A 20,325-nucleotide genomic window follows, 5' to 3' on the forward strand; every position below is an offset into this window, starting at 1 on the left:
CTTTCGGAGCATATTTTTCTAATAAAATTTTACAAAAAATCAAATTTTGTGACGTGAATTCACTCATTCGCGCTGTTGTAACTCAGCTAAATATCAACCGATTTCTATGAAATTTGGTGTTTCAGAATTGCCTTATCATTTTCAAAGAAGATCTCATTTTTTGTCAAAGTTTTCGCGTAAAATTAAAATGTTCCCTTTTTTGTGACGTGAATTCACTCATTTGCGGCTGTTTTTGTTCGCTTTTCAAAACAACTACTTTGGATAAAAACAAATTCTTTTATCTACAAAATGAAGCAGTATTTTTTGGCTTCAGAACGAATTAAAAAAAAAATTCCAAAATAAATTCATCCATATAATTTAATAAATTATTTTGTAAAAATTGTCAAAATAACCACTTTTTTATCAAAAAAAAAAAAAAGATTTACAAAATCATATAAAACATGCGTTAAATTTTTTTTTTATTTTTTCCTGGTTTTGTGTGATTTGAATTATTAAAATTAAAGTAAAGAGTGAGATTTTTTGATACGCGAACAGATAAAAATCGCTTTTGTGCGGTACAAGCGCGTGGAATATGTCCTAATTAACATCTTCGTCGATCTGTTTGGTTCGTTTGAGTGCTCATTTTTTATCATAAATTTTTGAACCATTTTTCCTTTGACTTTGGGATAAAAATGTCATATTTTATTCATCGATATAAACAATAACTTGGATAGAGATAATAACATTTGTTATTTGATTTATTTTTTTAAAATCATTGATTTGAAAAAAAAGAGATTTTTTCAATGGAGTTTTTAAAAGAAACAAGTTATTTGTGTCAATTGACCTGTAAAGTTGAAGGAATACTGGTAGAATAAATTCAATGACGGTTCGACCAAAATTAATATTCGTAGAATGTATTTTAAGACAATTGAAGCGTGAAACTCAAAACTTATGCAATTCTTCTAATAAAAAGGGTTTATTCTTCTCAATTAATGAGTGTCTGCAATAAAAGTGTATCCGTTTTAAATTTGCTATCATGGGGGAGTGCGTAGTTTAGCCAATTCCAAAATTTAAAATTGTGCTAAAACTGGTATACATAAAACCAATATTTACGCCTGTATGTATGTATTTACGTCTGCTCTAAGAGTGGTTCCAACGGTGTTAAAAAAAACACGGTTGGGGTTCACGGTGCTATAATTGGGCGTGATAATTGTTTCTTTTTGAGATATAATTTAAATGTATTTTCCCCGCCAAATATGTTAATAAAAACCATATCAGGTATATAAAATGTATGTCACATCATTCTTGACTTAGTATCCTACCTACAAAAATAAATAATTAGTTAGCCCAGACAGCGTTTCTTGAGTTCAAACCATATCTGAATAAGAAAGGGAAAATAACAGAAGCATCCTAATGAAATTAACGCAAAACAATAGTAAACTTGAAAAAAAAAATTAGTTAAAAAATCAGTGAAGGGTCAATAAATGTCAAAAGTTAACTATTTAATTTACACAAACAATGTACATAACAAAATTTCACGGTTTTAATATTGAAACAATGACTACACTGTCATAGTTCTTTATAAAAAATCCTTTCAATTTCTGGCCAAAAAATCATCTGCTGTCGACAAAACTAACAACTAATAATCAAGAAAATTTGGAAAAACCCTTACTTTACTTAAAAGTACGTAGATGTAGCATGTTTGCCAATCTGTTTAGTCCGTTCGAATATTCATAATTAACTGATTATAATGGTTTTTTCGTAGATTTTGGAAAATAAACAAAATTAAAACTACAATAACTTTTTTTCCCAGAAAGTCAAAATTACTTGTAGTTTTGGGGAAAGTTGATCATTGAGTTGAAACCTTTATTTTAAAAATATTGATAATGTTGCTTTGCTAAACAAGTGCACAAATTTGCATAATGAGGTTTTACCTATCTTATTATCTTATTATCTCGAAAACAAGAGCTGGTAAACTAAACGAATATTTAGAATCAGCACCCCAAAATGAGTAAATTTTAGAGGAAAATGGTTTTTTTTGTTTCGATTTCTAACCTTTTTTCTCGTTGTGAAAATCTGGTAGAATGAAAATCTAGTAGAAGGAATTTCAAGACAATCAAACCGTGAAACTCAAAACTTATGCAAGTGTTCTAATAAAATGGGTTTATTGTTCACAATTATTGAGTGTCTGCAATGAAAGTGTATCCGTTTTTGATTTTCCACCGTAGCAGTATATACATTACAGATCAAGATGATTTAGCGATCCCTAGAGCTTATTTTCCGATGCTTGGTAATTATAATTTTTTCGATACTTAAGAACCCGATTTGTTTTTTTTTAATATTTCTACAAAAAGTAAAAGAAGATTGCGTTTTTTTTGAAAAATTTTTTTATAGAAACTAAAGGATAATTAAAAGATTAGCAATACAATACATCAAACAGACTGTTAAAAAAAAATTGAAAAATCCTGACAAGGATCATACGATGAAAGTGATAGAAATCTGACGAGGATTCAGATAAAGAACTGTACGGTGAAGGACATACGCGGGAGTAAGACGAAAAAAGTCGTACAGAATAAGAAAATTCAAAGTAATATAAAATTATCCTAAGGATAAAATGTCCCTCCCACTTCTAAAGAAGCGTATGGGGTGCAGGAAGGACCCAAATGGGCCTTTGGGGCCCTCACAAAATTCTAGAAAAAAGGAGTTAAATATTTTTACACCTTCAAATATAATTTGAACTTTTCAAATTTATAACGGCAGCTTTACTCTTGATACTACACACAATTTTTAGATGGTCGTTAATAAAAAAACTCTAAGAATTTGACGGACAGAGGAAAAAAAATGATTTAAGCAGTTGTTGAAATCAATTTTTCGACATTCCGACAGGGCTTCATCTCAACCAAGATCAACCGTTCCAGAAGGACCAACTTCTTCCTAAGAGGCCCCAGGAAGATACCAGGCCGTTGAGATATAATGTTTCACAATTATTGGCCCACCGGGGCCTGTCGATATGATGTCGATTTTCTAGGTCGTTTCGTGTCTTTTCACTATAACGGAGCGGGAAAACCTTCTCCATCTGGCCTGGGTTCCTGATGTTGCGACATGACTCCCCCAACAGCGTTATTTATGGGTCGATTCTCCGGTTTATAATCGTTTTTCTTGAGCAAATAGAACTTACAAAATTGGTATCATTAATCAGCTGAAAAATGGCGATAATGTGTTTTGCTGAAAGCAATCTATGTTTCTCGGGTTATCGGGGAACGAATAATTGGAATCCAATGTAATGGTTTTCAACGGTCTTCTCTTTTTCTTTAATCGATCTGCCATCTTGTTGAGTTTTAGAAATAAAAAAAAATCATAAATACGGAGTTGTTATGTTATGTTCGTCCTTTTTTAGAAATTATTTTTTGAGACAGATATGTCTCTGAAGTTCACCTGAACGTTACTTCCTGCAACACAAAGTGCATTTAGTTCGACTTAACTGTATAAAGTTAGATGTGCTCGGAATGCGGAAAGCTTTCATCGAGTATGAATTGTAAAATGTAAAGCATCTGTACCAGCTCTAAGGTTAGCAACAGGAAGAAGGTAGTTATTTGATGAAAAGCGTTTCTGAAATTCGTTGGTTGCAACGAAATTGCATATAGATGGCTGTAGGAAGAACGAGAATATCTAACTATGTAAGGTTCTAGAAACTGCTGACTTGCTGACTGACTGACTGACTGACTGACTGACTGACTTACTGACTGAGTAGGTCGGAAGAGAATGAAAAGAAAATAATTTCCACCCCCGCGAGACGTTGCTAATGTCATTCTTAGATGCTACTTGCCACGTGGCTTGGTGCCCTGAAGTACACTAGTATTTTGTTTCATAATAAGTTGCTCCTGAAAACAAAAAAAAACGGAACTCTCTCCGTTTGAGACATTTAATATTTAACTTCTTCTGCTTGTGAGTGAAGCGACGGATGATGGAAACAATTTTCAAGTTGAAGGTTTAAATGTTTGTCTTGGAAATTGGAAGTAAGGTGCAAGTAACAGCAGTAATCGTCTCCCTAATGATTTAAACTTAATTGTCGGGCAATTAAAGCAGAATAGTTATCAGTGTAATCGTGAAAGAAAATGTAGTACTTAGCGTCAAATATTTCCTCATTTATTCGTTCCAATTGTTTAAGATCGTTTTCTTGTAAACTTAATAGATGAAAAGTTGTCCACATTCGATTCTTCAAAAGGCGCTGGTCCAGATAGAATACCTCCCGCTCTTCTGAAACATTGTGCTGCATCTTCATGCGCCCCGATCTGCAGTATCCTCAATCGATCAGTAACCGAAAGATCGTTTCCTAATGCATGGAAAATTGCGGCTATTTCACCGATACACAAATCCGGAAATGCTCACAGCGTGGAAAACTACCGACCAATATCGTTTTTGAATTCGATTTCAAAGATCTTCGAGATTCTGATGCACGAGAGAATGTATGTCGCTGTTAAACCTTTGATCTCGGAATATCAACATGGTTTTGTCAAGAAAAGGTCAACAGTTACCAATTTGATGTGCTACGTAAGTTCACTGAATAAAAGCATGGAGAAAGGTTGCCAGGTGGATTCAATATATATTGACTTTGCCAAAGCTTTCGACCGTGTGCCGCACAAAATACTGGTCGCAAAGTTGAATCGACTAGGTTTCCCGGCTTGGGCACTCGAGTGGATTACGTCATATCTAACCAACCGTCAGGCTTTCACCAGAATACGAAACACGCCCTCAAGAATGTTCGCCACACCGTCTGGAGTTCCTCAGGGGAGCCACCTAGGACCTCTGCTGTTTACGTAGCATCATGGAATATGCCGTCCAGGTGTGGGCTCCAGCTCAGAAGACACAATGCCACCGTCATGAACGAGTTCAACGCTATTTCTTAAGATACGCTCTACGGCGCACAGTGGGCCAGGAACCACACTTTTGCGGTCAAAATTGACTGTAGGCCAGAGGCTTCGTTGTAGCTCATCGGTGTTTTCGACAAAGTTACTCGACTATATTTGCGCTGTCTATTAATGGATTTGAATTAGTTCTATTTTTCTCCGCAAGGTGGCGCCAAAATCTAACTTTTTACAGAAGCAAGATACAGGCATGGTTTCTTCTAGAAAGTTGTTTATTATACCTTTCACATCAACTTTGTAGAACATTGTTAAGCTCTTTGTTGTGTATTTACCTTGCAAAAATAATAATTTACGGAAACCTTGCAAAAAATGTTTTTTCCACATATTTTTGTTTTAAGCTATTCAATACCTCATATTTCCACAGTATTCGATTGGAATGGACTCAAGTGAGATATTCTAGTGGAAAACTTATTCGTTTCGCAGATTTTTTCTGTCAAAATCGCAAAAAATAGGTTAAAATTATACATTTTTCAAATTGCAATAACTTGCTTGCGAGCAGTTTGGCGCACCTCATTTTTCGAGAAGTGGCAGTTGTGATTATGATCTAAATGCATGTTCAAAATGTCGGTGGGTTCTCGTGGGTTCCTTGCCAAATGATTTAATAAAGTTGGTTAATTTTCAATACAAATTCACATATTTTTAGACCTTTTTCAAATAAAACATCCGCATTTCTCGTAGTGTGCTTAATCGCTAAATTAAGCATCGCAATTGACTAAATCAATAATATAACGAAGAAAATTCGACTATTCTACGAGAAATGCGGATGTTAATTTTAACCTATTTTTTGCGATTTTGACAGAAAAAATCTGCGAAACGAATAAGTTTTCCACTAGAATATCTCACTTGAGTCCATTCCAATCGAATACTGTGGAAATATGAGGTATTGAATAGCTTAAAACAAAAATATGTGGAAAAAACATTTTTTGCAAGGTTTCCGTAAATTATTATTTTTGCAAGGTAAATACACAACAAAGAGCTTAACAATGTTCTACAAAGTTGATGTGAAAGGTATAATAAACAACTTTCTAGAAGAAACCATGCCTGTATCTTGCTTCTGTAAAAAGTTAGATTTTGGCGCCACCTTGCGGAGAAAAATAGAACTAATTCAAATCCATCAATAGACAGCGCAAATATAGTCGAGTAACTTTGTCGAAAACACCGATGAGCTACAACGAAGCCTCTGGCCTACAGTCAATTTTGACCGCAAAAGTGTGGTTCCCGGCCCACTGTGCGGCGTCTCCCTTGGAACGACCCGATCCAACTACCGCCGTATGAGGAAAGGTGTGCGCTGATATGCCTAACCTCACTCGAAAAGCGTCGCATCGAACTGCAGCAAGGTTTTATATTTGACACATTGACCAACCGTATTGACTGTGCTTACATTCTACAACGTGTTAATATTTATGTACAACGAGAACACTCCGACAACGTCAGATTCTTTCAATACCTCACCACCGTACTGCTTATGGTCAAAACCACCCTATAGACAAGTGTTGTGAACTTTTTAATCTAGTGTATCATTTGTTTAATTTTAATATGTGTGAACGTCGTTTTAAATAAGGTTTAAGCAGAATTACATAGTTTTAAGTCATCAGTCTGTACGGTAATTTAAACCAAAGACGAAAATAAATAAATAAATTAATGTGATTTGAATTAAAGGAGAAGTAAATGTGAGCCATCAAATTTTACAAAGTTTTTTTTTTCAAACGGATTTACGACGACATCGAATTGGATGTGAAAGTGAGTTGAATAAAATGTCATATTTGAGGACTATTGGTTTTTGTTTTGAGATTTACCAGCTGAATTCAAATTTAGCTAGAAATAATAACAAAACAAAAAATGCACAATAAATCATTCGCCACATTCGCCAGATCACGCTCCACTTGGTTTAACCACCTCGTTCGATGCACCCGTGCTCGCCTCGTTCCTACCGGATTGGTAGAGAACACCTGTTTTGCAGGACAGTCGTCCGGCATTCTCGCAACATGTCCTGCCCAGCGTATCCGACCAGCCTTCACCACCTTCTGGATACTGGGTTCTCCGTAGAAGAGTTGCGCGAGCTCGTGTTTCAACCTTCGCCTCCACACTCCGTTCTCCTGCATGCCGTCAAAGATGTTTCCTAACACTCCACAGTGGTCCAGAACAAACATTTATCGTGACAAAATTAATTACGCAAAATATATACGTTTTAGACTTATGATGTCTTCTGCAAAGTTGTTCACAATTATAAGGGCCGTATTTTGGAAAAATAATTTATTAGGACGTGTCATCCTACTGGGAATTCGTAATGCTTATTTCTTTCAGGAGCTAGATAGAGCAAAAATATGTTCTACAATGTTGTAGATTTTCCCGTCACATTTTAACCAACTTTGCTGAACACATAAAAGTCGTACGATGAGACGTTGTCATTTTATAATTTTTTTAAGATTTATATATTAGAACGTGTCGAAAAAAAAAACAGTTTTTTGACCATAACTTTTTCTAGTGAAGTTGTACAGTATTAGTATATTCTAAACAACTGATCAGCATAACAATGCGCACGTTTTTCTTTAGGTTATAGGGAGCTATTGTTTCATTTGCAAAAGTTAGGAGCATAAATGTGTTCAAATTTGACCATTTTTGAGCTGCAATATCTCTGATTTGTGCAAACATAAAAATCTTAAACTTATTGCAAAATGTAGCTTAAGATATGAATATTCAATGCTGAAAAAATTGGAGATAGGTTTTTCTTTGATTTCGAGGTTTATAATTTTGAAAATCGTAATTTATCATGTATTTTTTTATGAAATTTTATCCAATTTCAATCCTTTTTTTTATCAGAAACACAACCAGTACCAATACACAAGCCAACCATTACTCGTGATATTTTTTAGAATTGTTCAGCTTCTTATGTTACAACCATCATAAACATTTTATTATTTATATAAATATTTGGAACAAAAATAACGAAATTCAATTGCTATGAGAAAATTCAACTTTCTTCAACAAATTTTCCGCAGCTTCAGGCAGTGGAGGAATTTCTTTGACTTTCGGAACGCGATTGATCAATGGAATAAGCTGATCAGAAAGTAATCAGCAACCTTTTGAAGACATCTGTACCAACACGTGAAAAGGATCTATCTCAAAAACTAAACAAAAACCATTCTCAGTACTTTTTGATAGGTCAACATTTGCACTACTTAATGGTAAAACCCTTTTGAGAAAATAATATTTCGTTACATTAAAAACTCAATTTGAGTAAAGGATCTATAAACATTCTGAAACCAGAACCGCCATCACATTGATATACACCCTTTACTCCGGAAATTTTTTTCGAATGCAAGCGTATAACTTAAGTTAAAATAAAAAAAAATAGCAAAGGGTGTATAAATAGGTTAGACAAAATATTACGTGAGCTAGGTTCTATCTACGATAGCGCGTTGTTTTTTTTCATGAAAATTGATATTTCTCTATTCTAGCATATAAGGGATGCTTCTAAAAATCGTTTGTCTTTCATAAAATGCAAAAATTTCAAGTTATTTTTAATTAGCGATTTAAAATATTTGTATTTTTTTCATATGCGTTTTTCTCGATGTGCCATATATGGAGATACATGTGGATACCACATTTTCATGTGGTGGTACAGACATCTTCGATATTTGCAACCCTACTGAATTTGCGTGCATGATGTTCTCTGAAACTCTTATGAGCGCCGATGTGGTCTGGTGGATAGCCTGGCGCGAGTCTGGTTTTGGTATGCCAGGCGTACTGGGTTCGATTACCGGTATCGGCAAGAAAACTTTTGGGTTCGAATCCCATAAGTGGCCGACAGGTAAGATGTGTTTCATCATATAACTGACTAGTTAATAAGAATGTTCAATCAGTTGCCAGCTGGCCAGGTATAGGGGAAAAGTTCATATAACGCCCCATGTGGCTAATACGCGCCACCTTTGTTTTAAAGAATCTGAAACATTTGAAGCCTGCAAAATATTACCAATTTGTTCTAAATGCTATGATTGGTCATGGCAAGTATGAATTTTTCCTTAAAATGCCCCTGTGTCGTGATAATTTCACAATTTAGGTTTTTCGTCATTTTGATCTAATTTTTAAAACACTTTCAATAAGGTGTCACCAAGCAGAGGAAAACGAATAAGACAATATTTTCTGACACATCGATAGAGGAGAATCTAAACTATGATTTTATGCTAAAAAATCATACTGAACTCGCAAAGGTATGCTTTTTATGGGTATGTTCTATCACAGCCCATGCGCTCGTTATATTGCGCCAATCGTAGTAGGCTGAAAATAGCATTAATTTTTCAAAAAGGCCAATTTTCATTGAAAATGAACAAAAAGTCTAAAACCATATTTTGAGCGTTAATCCAGCCCAAAAAATCTACTTTTCATTTTTTTCAAAATTGTGATTAGTCCATTTTGATTTTCTTTTCAGTCAAAGTGTCTGTAAGTATTGGTGTGTTTCTGGTCTTCGGCTGCTTTCGGGTGTGTTCGGCTGCTAGGCGCATATTGAATACACAGCGGTGCGTATTTGCAACACAGTTTTGTTCTGTGGCTTTGAATATGGTTTTTAAAAATCAAGTTTTTGAAGCAACTATAGCAATTTGAGTAATAAAATATCATAGGCATTTGTAGAAAACACTTTTCTTCGACGATTGCACCCATTTTCAACACAATTTGTACGTGGAATACATAGAAAATCAGCGATTCGCTTAGGTGGCGCATAATAGGGCATGTTCCCCTATACACGGATGCCGGAATACCTGTAAGTAAACTAGCCCACCTGATTGACTCGTTCTTCCAAAATACACCAACATTGACACAAGACATACATCCATAACAGTTCATACGAAGCCATGGGGTCCGGGTATGGTGTAGGCGTTGCATTGAAGATTTGTCGAACCTAATAGATAATCTAAGAATGCATGTGAGCACATACTTAGGCAGAAACTGCGGTAAATCCGTGCACCCAACCAACATACAACATACATACATGATGTTCTCTGAAACTCTTATCGATTTGTTCCTTGTTTCCTGGTTAAAATACTTGATAAACCCTGACTTTTCCCAACATGCATTGAAATAAGCCCATCATCAGTCTCGATTCCTTTGCAAAATTGATTCGATCTTACTATAAAGAGACTCATGATCGTTCTAGAAAGATCAACGGATTTACACAACATATCCGAATCAACGGTCATCTTTAAGTGGGGTTGTGATGGAAGCTCGAACCACTCGAGGTACAAGCAAGTAACTTTGGATAGCAACGCGGATGGAGATGTTGTTAAGTATAATGATTCCCATATATTTGCTTGTTCTTTGGTGCCACTACGTGTAATGAACGGAATTTGTACACTCAGCCGACATAAAAACGTTAAATTCACCTGGATTTTCACGTAGGCGCTCTCTACGTGAATTTTTGCCCGACTTACGTGAATCACTAAGAAGCTAATACAAATTCACTTGATCCGTACATGAAATTCATATGGCTGATTGCTGTCAAAACGAAGACACATTCGATTTACGTGAAAATCCAGTGATCCGCCAAGTACAAAGGGATTTGGTGCATTCTATGTGTCGTTCACGTAGCTCTGAATAAATTATTCACGTAAAATCTATGTGACAATATACACTACTTAATATGGCGCGGATCCAACAGTTGGTGCTATAAGATTGACAATTTCTAGCTGATTTTTCGTAAGTAGTTAAAATTTAGTTGTGTATTCGTTATTTATATTTTTTGTTATTTTAACAGAATTCGAAATTGGGACAGCAAGGACGACCAGGCAATTACTATGGAGGCAACCCAAAGGCCGTCTTCGATGCGATATTAGATGTTAGGTATGTAAAGAAAAAAAGTGTGCTGCTTGATACTTTAATTGGAAATAAAAAGTGCATCGAGTATGAAAAAAACTAAAATGTCCTGCAAAATCAACACATTTTTTATTAATAAGATCCAAAAAAAAACAACAACGTTTATATTTCAATAAAATCTACGTGAATCGCAAGTGGCAGAACGCATCCCTCTTCACATTCGACCTACGTTATTTTCACAAACAACTCATATGAAAATTATGTGAATTTTGCTTGCTGCGCCAGCCCTGTTTGCTACCTGAAATTCACGTAGGTTTCACGTGATTTTCATGGTGGCAAAAATCCATGTACATTTTCACGTAGCGTTCATGTGAAGAATTTTTTCGGTGTACAATTTGGAACAATGATTATCCATCATCAACAACATTGTGTCGACCAATATAATAGCTTATAAAGAGGTCGGACTCGGATCCGCAGGCCAGCATGTTCTTCGTCTTGGACGTATTGTATCAATCAGAAACAAAGCAGATAAATTGACCGGATCCGTAGAAAATAGTGCCCCTCATTTCGCTCACCGCTCGTCGAATAACACCTTCTAGCGCCACGTTGAACTTCATGCTGGATAGTCCATGCCCCCTGCGCGATTCGAATGACTCGAAAATTCACCTGAAATCCGCACACAGCACTGCGTTCCAACCACCACCGTTCGCCTTGGTCAGTCTGGTCAGCTTCCCGGAAAATCTGTTCTCGTCCATGATTTTCGATAGCTCGTCACAGTTGATCGTGTCGTATGCGGCTTTGAAGTCGATGAATAGATGGTGCGTAGGGACTTGCTGTTTACGGCATTTTTGAAGGATTTGCCGTAGTGTGAAGATCTGGTCTGTCGTTGACCGTCCCTCCATAAAGCCGGCCTGATGACTTCTCACCAATCTGTTTGCTTGTGGCGTTAGGCGGCAAAATAGGATTCGGGACAACACTTTGTAGGCGGCATCGGGGACAGTTATAGCTCCTTAGTTCTCTCAGTCCAATTTCTCGCCCTTCTTGTAGATGGGGCATATGACCCAATCCTTCCACTCCTCCGGTTGCTGTGTCCCAAATCCGAGCCATCAACCGGTGTTCCCGATTAGTTCAGCTGCGAAGAATGGCTTCCTTAATATCACCCATCGTTGGGAGTGGCTCCTCTTCGTCGTTGGCTACTATGACTATGATATCGCCAAAAAAATCAATGCCGACCGGTGCACCGTCAGATGGATTCGTCTGCGCGAAGGAATACGACCTTATCAGGCCAGTAAACTACCAAACCGGACATTGAAGAAGAATGTAGAAGCCAAAGGACTGGCCCGGAAGTATTACAACAAGGTTCCAACGAAATACGACAGATGCATCCTCATGGATGACGAAACGTACGTGAAGATGGATTTTGGGCGGCTTCCTGGCCAATAATTTTACAATGCCACTGGGCGGGGTGATGTCCCCTCCAAGTTCATATTCGTTTTTGCTGATAACTTTGCAAGAAAGTGTTTGATCTGGCAAGGTATTTGCCGCTGCGGATGAAAAACCCCGGTTTTTGAGAAAAACAAGACCATGGACTCCGAAATGTACAAAGAGGAGTGCCTGAAAAACGTTTCTTTTCCGTACATTAGATTTCACAAAGGCCTAGTTAAGTTTTCGCCAGATTTGGCAAGCTGTCACTACAGCAAAGAGGTACCGTAAACTGGGGGAACTTTGATCACTTTTTTCATTCATTTTTGAATATTTTGAAAGGGGTTGCTTTTTCGTAACACCTATGTTGCAGAACTAAATATTGAAATAAGAATCTTGAACATCCCTAACACAAAAATTCAAATTATTTAAATAGTTTCTAGAAACGCAAAGTCTCACTCAATTATAATTGCTCTCCCACTTCATTGTTCAATTGAATCAATGATCGTCATCATCAAATTGGGCGCTTCCCGCCACAAGCTAGGGCAATGATTGTGCAGCACTTAGTCTTGGTCAGCACTTGAACCAATAAACATCAGCTTAGACTAAATTTCGTCTTTCACTCCAGAAAACCACATTTTTATTTCGAGTGAAACTATCACACATTATCACAAGTTTGTCGTGCAAGTTTAAAGTCTGAAAGTACCCAAAAAGATCCTGTAAAGTAAATCGGATCAATTCGACGTCCCTGCAGCTGCTAGTCCGGTTTGGCTACATTTTTTGGTGCCGAAACCCGGGAATCGCCAGGTTCCCATTGTTCTCGACCAGTTTGGAGAGGTTACCTCATCGTCATCGGATAGCTGCGTTCGGAGGTTCCTATCGCATCGACTGGACCCTAAACCGGATATCATCGCCCCCGCAACATCTACAGACTGGATTTCATCAATTTGGAGGATTTTCGACCGAATTACAGCAGCAACGGAGGAAGTTAGTCGCACCACGTGGACACGGAACGCAGGTTTGGTCAAGTGAGCCCAGGTTTTAACCACTACAATAGACAGGTGAGTCAATCGAACCAATAAAAAAAAGATTTTCGAGCGTTCGTGTTAATTGGCCCAGCAAAAAGCTCAAAAATGAACCGTGATGAGCGTAAAGTAAAACGATTGATTGTGCGTCGGAACACTATCACTGGTTCCATCAATTTGGTTAAAACCTTTTATGAAAATTATAATTCTGAGCGGGATTTTCCACAATTGAGATTCCGTTTGGAAAAATTAGATGAGCTTTATCGGGAATTTAATGAAATTCAAAGTGAGATCGAGGCCGAGGAAGAATTGTCTGAGGAATTTTCAGAAACACGTGCCAATGTCGAAAATGATTATTTCATGCTAAAAGGTAATTTGGCGGCAAAATTAGACGCCATTGCTCCCAACAATTCACCTCAATCCCCCTTAGCTCCACCTGCACATGTTCCCTCTGTCCGTCTCCCTGAGATTAAAATTCCGGAATTTAGTGGAAATTTCGATGAGTGGATGAATTTTCACGATTTGTTCACAACCCTCATCCATGTGAACCTGCAACTTTCGTCCATACAAAAGTTTCAATATTTGAAAGCAGTTCTCAAGGGAGAAGCTCTCAGGCTCATCGAATCGTTGGAAGTTTCTGCGACTAACTACACTATCGCGTGGGATCTTTTAAATAAACGGTACGATAATAGAAATCTGCAAATTAAGCAACATTTTTCGGCACTTTTATCCACACCTTCTGTTCGGAAAGAATCTTCATCAGCCCTCGCCAATTTGGTTGATGAATTCGGAAAACACGTGAGCGTTCTTAACAAATTAGAAGATCCGAAGGATCATTGGAATTCTTTCCTTGTCGAAACTCTGAGCAGCAAATTAGATCCAGTTTCACAGAAGGAGTGGGAAAATCAATTGTGTGACGACATTCGACCAACCTACGAATCGTTAGTCACTTTTATACAAAAGCGTTCTCGAATTTTGCAATCACTAATGCTCTCCCAACCATCGCTACCTAGTGCAAAATTCGAATCCAAAATCGAATCAAAATCTTCTCGAAATAGGATATCGATTTATCACTCAGCCAATAGTGATCTGCCGAAATGCATCTTATGCAAACAAGCGCACCTTTTGATGCAGTGCGACGAGTTCAAAAGGCAAACACCTCAAAAACGTTTCGAAATCGCCAAAAGACATGGTCTTTGCCTCAATTGCCTAAAATCGTCGCATTTGATGAAAAATTGTACTTCTGGATCGTGTCGAACATGCAACAGGAAACATCACACCTTGTTGCATATGAACTCATTCAAACCATCGTCCATTCACGATGATGAGCAAAATACTATCGCTGCACAAATTGCGCAATCCTATTCACACTCACAATCGGCACCGGTCGTCGATCCTTCGTCGTCGGTTACGTGCATTGCCGATCAATGTCACGTGCTCCCTCGGGTACAGGGAGTGCCCTCGTCGTCGGTTGGGCCAAGTAAACATTCGTCGTCTTTCGTTCCCTCGTCGGATGGGCATCCGTCAGGTTCGGCTCAAAACACAACACATGTGACCAATTGCCATACACAATCATTTTTCTCGAAACCATCCCAATCAGCTGTTTTCATGCTGACTGCATACGTTAAGGTCAAGGACCTCGCAGGCAACTTTTTACACGCTCGTGCCTTGCTTGACTGTGCTTCCGAAGCCAACTTCGTTTCCGAACATTTGGCACAACAGCTTCGCTTGAAACGTACACCAGCAAACGTCGATGTGTATGGTATCAGCCAGTCAGTCCAAAGAGTAAAAGATCAAGTCCCGATCACCATTGCCTCTCGATCCGGCAAATTTGTCACAAGCATGGAATTTTTCGTGTTGCCTGTCTTGACCAGAGTTCTTCCATCTACAAATGTAGACATTTCGAAGTGGGTAATTCCTCGCAACCTTCCCCTTGCAGACCCCAAGTTTAATATTGCGCACGACGTTGACCTTATCATTGGAATCAAATCATTCTTCTCCATCTTAGAGAATGATCAGATATCGCTTGGCCAAGGTTTTCCAATTCTACGAAAAACTGTTTTTGGGTACGTCGTCGCGGGTGAAACAAACGCACAACCAAAAAGTCCCGCCGTGGTCTGCAATGTTTCGTCCATCGATAATCTGGACTCTGCAATTCGAAAATTTTGGGAAGTGGAAAGTTTCGAGAAAGGCAAATCTTTAAGCTTGGAAGAACAATATTGCGAGACGCATTTCTTGAAAACCCACTTCAGAGCACCTGACGGACGGTACGTGGTTCGTTTGCCGATTCGTGAGGAAATGTTGCACGCTTTGGGAGAATCGTTCCCGATAGCAAATCGCAGATTTCTTAGTACCGAGAGGAAGTTGGGCTCAAATGATAATCTTCGAGCGGATTATTTTGAATTCATGACTGAATATGAAAATCTCGGTCATATGGAACCTGTCAAGCCCGATCTCACAAAGCCCCACTACTACCTTCCTCACCACGCCATCCAACGTCCCGAAAGCACAACAACAAAAACTCGCGTCGTATTTGATGCGTCGTGCCGAGCAGCAAACAACATTTCGCTGAACGACATCTGCTACATCGGTCCCACCGTACAACCTTCGTTGATTTCCACACTCATCAACTTTCGTTTGCCAAAATACGCCGTCACAGCTGATGTGGAAAAAATGTAGGGGAGGAGCGGGCTATATGCGCCTATTAAGCAGAACACCGATTTTATCAAATATCACATCGAATATGTGTACAAAAACTATCTACACGTGTGCAGGCATCTGTTTTCTATACATTGGAGTAATTTTTATGTTAAAATTTTCTTCCGTTTCCGAGAAAACAATTTTATGATAAGTGTTGTCTAAAATGCCGAACCTCAAACCGTGCGGGCTAAATGCGCCTATTTATGATTTGAACAAAATTCCTATTTTTTGAGCAATATTTCCGTATAATTTAATTGAAACTGATAGAAAGTAATATTTTCCGTACGACAAAGCTGAAGTTTTATAAAAATCTATGTATATATTAATTTTATGGAATAAAACAAAAGTTAGGGTTGCCATACTATGGAGGCAGTTCATAAATGAGAAAAACTTTATCAAATCTGTTTTTAGATCTTCAATTCTCTCTTAATATGCTATTCAGAGCTTAGATTTGAAGGTTCAATGATAAAAATCATTTATTTATTCTATTTAACCTGTTATTTTAGGATGGAGGCATATTGCAAACATGATGGGGGCATACAAAAACACTCTATTATTCCACTATATAATCATTATTAAACCTCCACAAAAGCTGAAATATGTTTAATTTCTTAAGTTCATTTTAGTAAGAAACAAAAACCATCCTAGTTTTTGTTTTAAGCTTCTTTACGTACAATTTTTAAAAGTCGAGATATTACATCAAAATGTATCAAAACCTCATATGATTTTTTAAATTTTTTTGAGTTTGTAAATTCATAAAATTCTTTCTTGCCTTATGTTCAAAGCGTATCACCCTCAAAATGCATTGGTCAGATAAGCTGTCTAGTCAGCCGTTTCATCAAACAGCCGTAGGGTCATTTAACCCGATAGGCCCATTTAGGAAACCTTTCCCCTACCGGCAGATCGTCGTCCATCCAGCTGATCGTCCTCTGCAGCAGATACTGTGGCGAAAGAATCCCGAAGCACCACTACAAACCTTTCGTTTGAATACAGTAACATATGGTACAGCCCCCGCTCCGTACCTGGCTACTCGCGTCCTCAACCAACTTGCCCACGATGAAGCCGAAAACTTTCCTCTTGCTGCCCCACTCGTACCCAAGCGTTTCTACGTGGATGATTATCTTTCGGGCAATGATGACAAACAGCTGTTGATTGCCGAAAACCACCAGATGATTGAGTTATTGAAATCTGGGGGGTTTACTCTTCGCAAATGGTGCAGCAATTGCAACGAAGTCCTCTCGCAGATTCCAGAAGCACTCAGAGACTCTCGATCCGAACTCGATATTGGCCAATCAGGATCGATCAAAACATTGGGACTTCGTTGGCATCCGCAACCCGATCATTTCACTTTCAATGTTCCTGATCTCGAAACGTCGGCTCCAATAACAAAACGAGTCATACTCTCGGAAATGTCTCGTCTCTTCGATCCGATGGGATTACTCGGTGCCTCCGTCGTAAGCGCAAAAATATTCCTACAGTCGCTTTGGTCCGAAAAGTTTTTGTGGAATGATCCGTTGCCAGTACATCACCAAACCTGGTGGCAGCAATACCGACTAAGCTTCAAAACACTTACTGAGGTGAGGAGTATTGAACATGATCACTGATTGCAGTTAATTCAAACGACATTGGTGGTAATAATTAAATGTTTGTTACAAAACCAGACTTCGAGTTTCGGGGTAACTTTGATCACTATCGTTTTTACGTATCTCAACATCTTCAAATTTATTGTTTTGATGCCATTTAGCAAAGAAAGCTCAAAACATCGATAATAGTTATTTTTTGTTTGGACTTAATTGAATTTTTCAACAATTTCTTTCAAAAACAAGTATACTCAAAAGTTGGACAATGTTGCTGCATACATTTAGGGGCAAAAATTATAAACATTTTTCAATATTTGTTTGTACTTAATATCAAATGAAATTTTACCTTCATGCAATTCCCTAAGTCCTCACACTGTTCCCATGTTCTTGTTTTCTTCAAGTTGAACCATTTGATAGGGTTTTTAGCCATTTTTTCTATACGAGCTTTTTCATGGAAAATGACCGCTTTTATTCAACATCCAAAAATTATAATCAAATGACCATAATAATAACACTTAAACTAAACCTCAATCAAGAAAAAGTTGAAATTTCACATTAAACAACCCATTTGCTCCTAAATGCTTAAATTGGATCATGAGAGGTGTTTCTTTGTGAGCCTTCAAAAAACCAAATATTTTAAGATTTTAAAATTATATTATAAGTAACATTAAAAATCTTCTAATAATAACGAATTTTAGCTTATTTGTAACTCAATTCATTGGCTTTCAAACGTAGTAAACAGTTTTCAGGAATTATAACTTTAAACTTATTTAATGATGAATATCTGCAAAAAATTCATGATGATCAAAGTTACCCCGCTGATCAAAGTTCCCCCAGTTTACGGTACTACAGTGGTATCGGGCCAACAGGTGGATTTTGTCGAAAAGGACATCAATCCACCAAACTGCCCTCAATTCCGCCCTATCAAAAAATTTTGGGCAATTGTCGAGCAGAAGATGGAGAAAAATGGTAGGACTACTCGGGATGCAGGTATCAGGTATCAGAAAAGGGGTAGGCTTGATAGCGGCACGTTATCCAAACAAACGGGAAAATTGTGCCTAGCCTTTTTTTTACAGATTTCATCATATACCTGAGAAACCTGAAAACCACAAAATGATTAGAAAATAAATACATATTTAGGGCATAAAGCCGATCCACGTAGGGATTTTGAAGCATTGAAGCTTATAACCACATTGGGTGAAAAATGACAGATTGTTATTTTAGTTTAAATTCTAAGAATTAGATACATTTATAACAGGATAGGCGAGAGTACATAAAAGCTTTCTAGCAAACGAAAAACAGGCATATATGAGCTAAAAAGATTCCCACATTATTGATTCACAACTTCAAAATTCAGGAGATTTGAGTTTACAATGATCAGAAAATGTTCTAACCAGGATGCTACAATGAGGGCAAATAAACGCTTTTATAATGGCAAAGTTGGCATTTAGCCTATCCACATGAGGATTTTTAAGCAATGAAGCTTTTTTTAATCATAATATTGGAAATAAAGACCTTTGTTTAACTTTATTTGTTAAATTCTGACATACATTAGAAAAAAAATGAAGTCGAGCAAAAGAGGGACATGTACACACTAAGTGGAAGGTGAATATAGGTACAATAAATACTACCTCTGAATCATAGCTTAACCATACAGGAGATTCAGAGTACAAAGTCTTGATTTTATATATTTTTATCTATCTGACCAGTTAGCGCTGTGGTTAGACGACTACAATGAGCTTCTGCGACGCCAAATTTAAAACAAGCGATATTAACACTGTACGAAGCTGTAGCAGTGGATTCCAGAACCAGGATTGACGTATGATACGAAATATCAGCGTACGATATTAAAGGAGCTTTGAATCTTCTTAGCACTATTACCATTCTAAAGCTAAGGGAACATGTGTCAATACAAGAGAAGTGACAGATATTAGGTGAACAGATATGACTGTCGACATGCGATACAAGTTTTGATCAAAAACTTGATTTAATAGGGAATATTGAAGCCTTTTGGCATAAAAAAAAAATATTTTTTTGAAATTTTTTTTTCCACGGAAACAATGTTTGTACGGCTTTAGTGATTGAATAACCATGACGCAATTTTAACAATTAAATATCTTTATATGAACGGACATTTACCTCCACAAAATTTTGTTACCAATCCAAAGATAGAAGGGACCGAATACTTGTCCATTATAAGGAAAATACACTAATTTTGCGCTTGACGTAACAGATATAACTGATGTTATTTAGATCATATTCTTCTATGATTTCAAATCGGTTTATATTAACAGATAGCCAAAAGCAATGGGACCGTAAGCGATGCGTTTGCGATTCAAATTTGAACACTTGTAAAGAGGTTTTATTGAACGGAATTACTAGGGCAGCAAAGAGATTAGTTTAATGAAAACTCATATTCCAAATTGGTAAAAAGAGAAAATATGGAAGAATACAGCTTGTGGGAATGCATGTACTACATATGCACTATTGGCATACCCTTCTCGAGAAAAAATACGTACAAAGGTTAAAAATACTAGCAAGAATTTAAAACTGATTCAGGTTCAAAACATTTTGTTCCAATGTTTTGAACTTGAAAAACTTCTGAACTCTGCATGCAATAATTGACCTTGACCTATCTTCTCCCCCGCCCAGATACAGCCTCATTGATTTCCAATAGACAGAAATATGAGAAGTATCTGGGAAGTACTGGATAAGTCGCCTCGTACGACATGGACCAGTATCCCAGTGGCAGTATTCTTTAGGCCGCTGCCACACAGCCACAGCCATCAAAGTTCCCCCAGTTTACGGTACTACAGTGGTATCGGGCCAACAGGTGGATTTTGTCGAAAAGGACATCAATCCACCAAACTGCCCTCAATTCCGCCC

General features: G+C 37.4%; 1 protein-coding gene across 1 annotated transcript in view; it reads left to right on the forward strand.

The window, feature by feature from the left end:
- The window catches only part of LOC129753172 (uncharacterized), an 85,887-nt gene that overhangs the window by 38,099 nt on the left and 27,463 nt on the right, over positions 1-20,325 (forward strand). The window contains exons 2-5 of the mRNA XM_055748967.1: positions 12,889-13,162; positions 13,413-14,100; positions 14,218-15,757; positions 16,762-17,436. Coding sequence (XP_055604942.1) covers positions 12,889-13,162; positions 13,413-14,100; positions 14,218-15,757; positions 16,762-17,436 — 3,177 coding nt within the window. The remainder of the gene's footprint in view (positions 1-12,888; positions 13,163-13,412; positions 14,101-14,217; positions 15,758-16,761; positions 17,437-20,325) is intronic.

This window comes from Uranotaenia lowii, chromosome 3 (genome assembly GCF_029784155.1).
Source record: "Uranotaenia lowii strain MFRU-FL chromosome 3, ASM2978415v1, whole genome shotgun sequence".
NCBI classification, from domain to species: Eukaryota; Metazoa; Arthropoda; class Insecta; order Diptera; family Culicidae; genus Uranotaenia; species Uranotaenia lowii.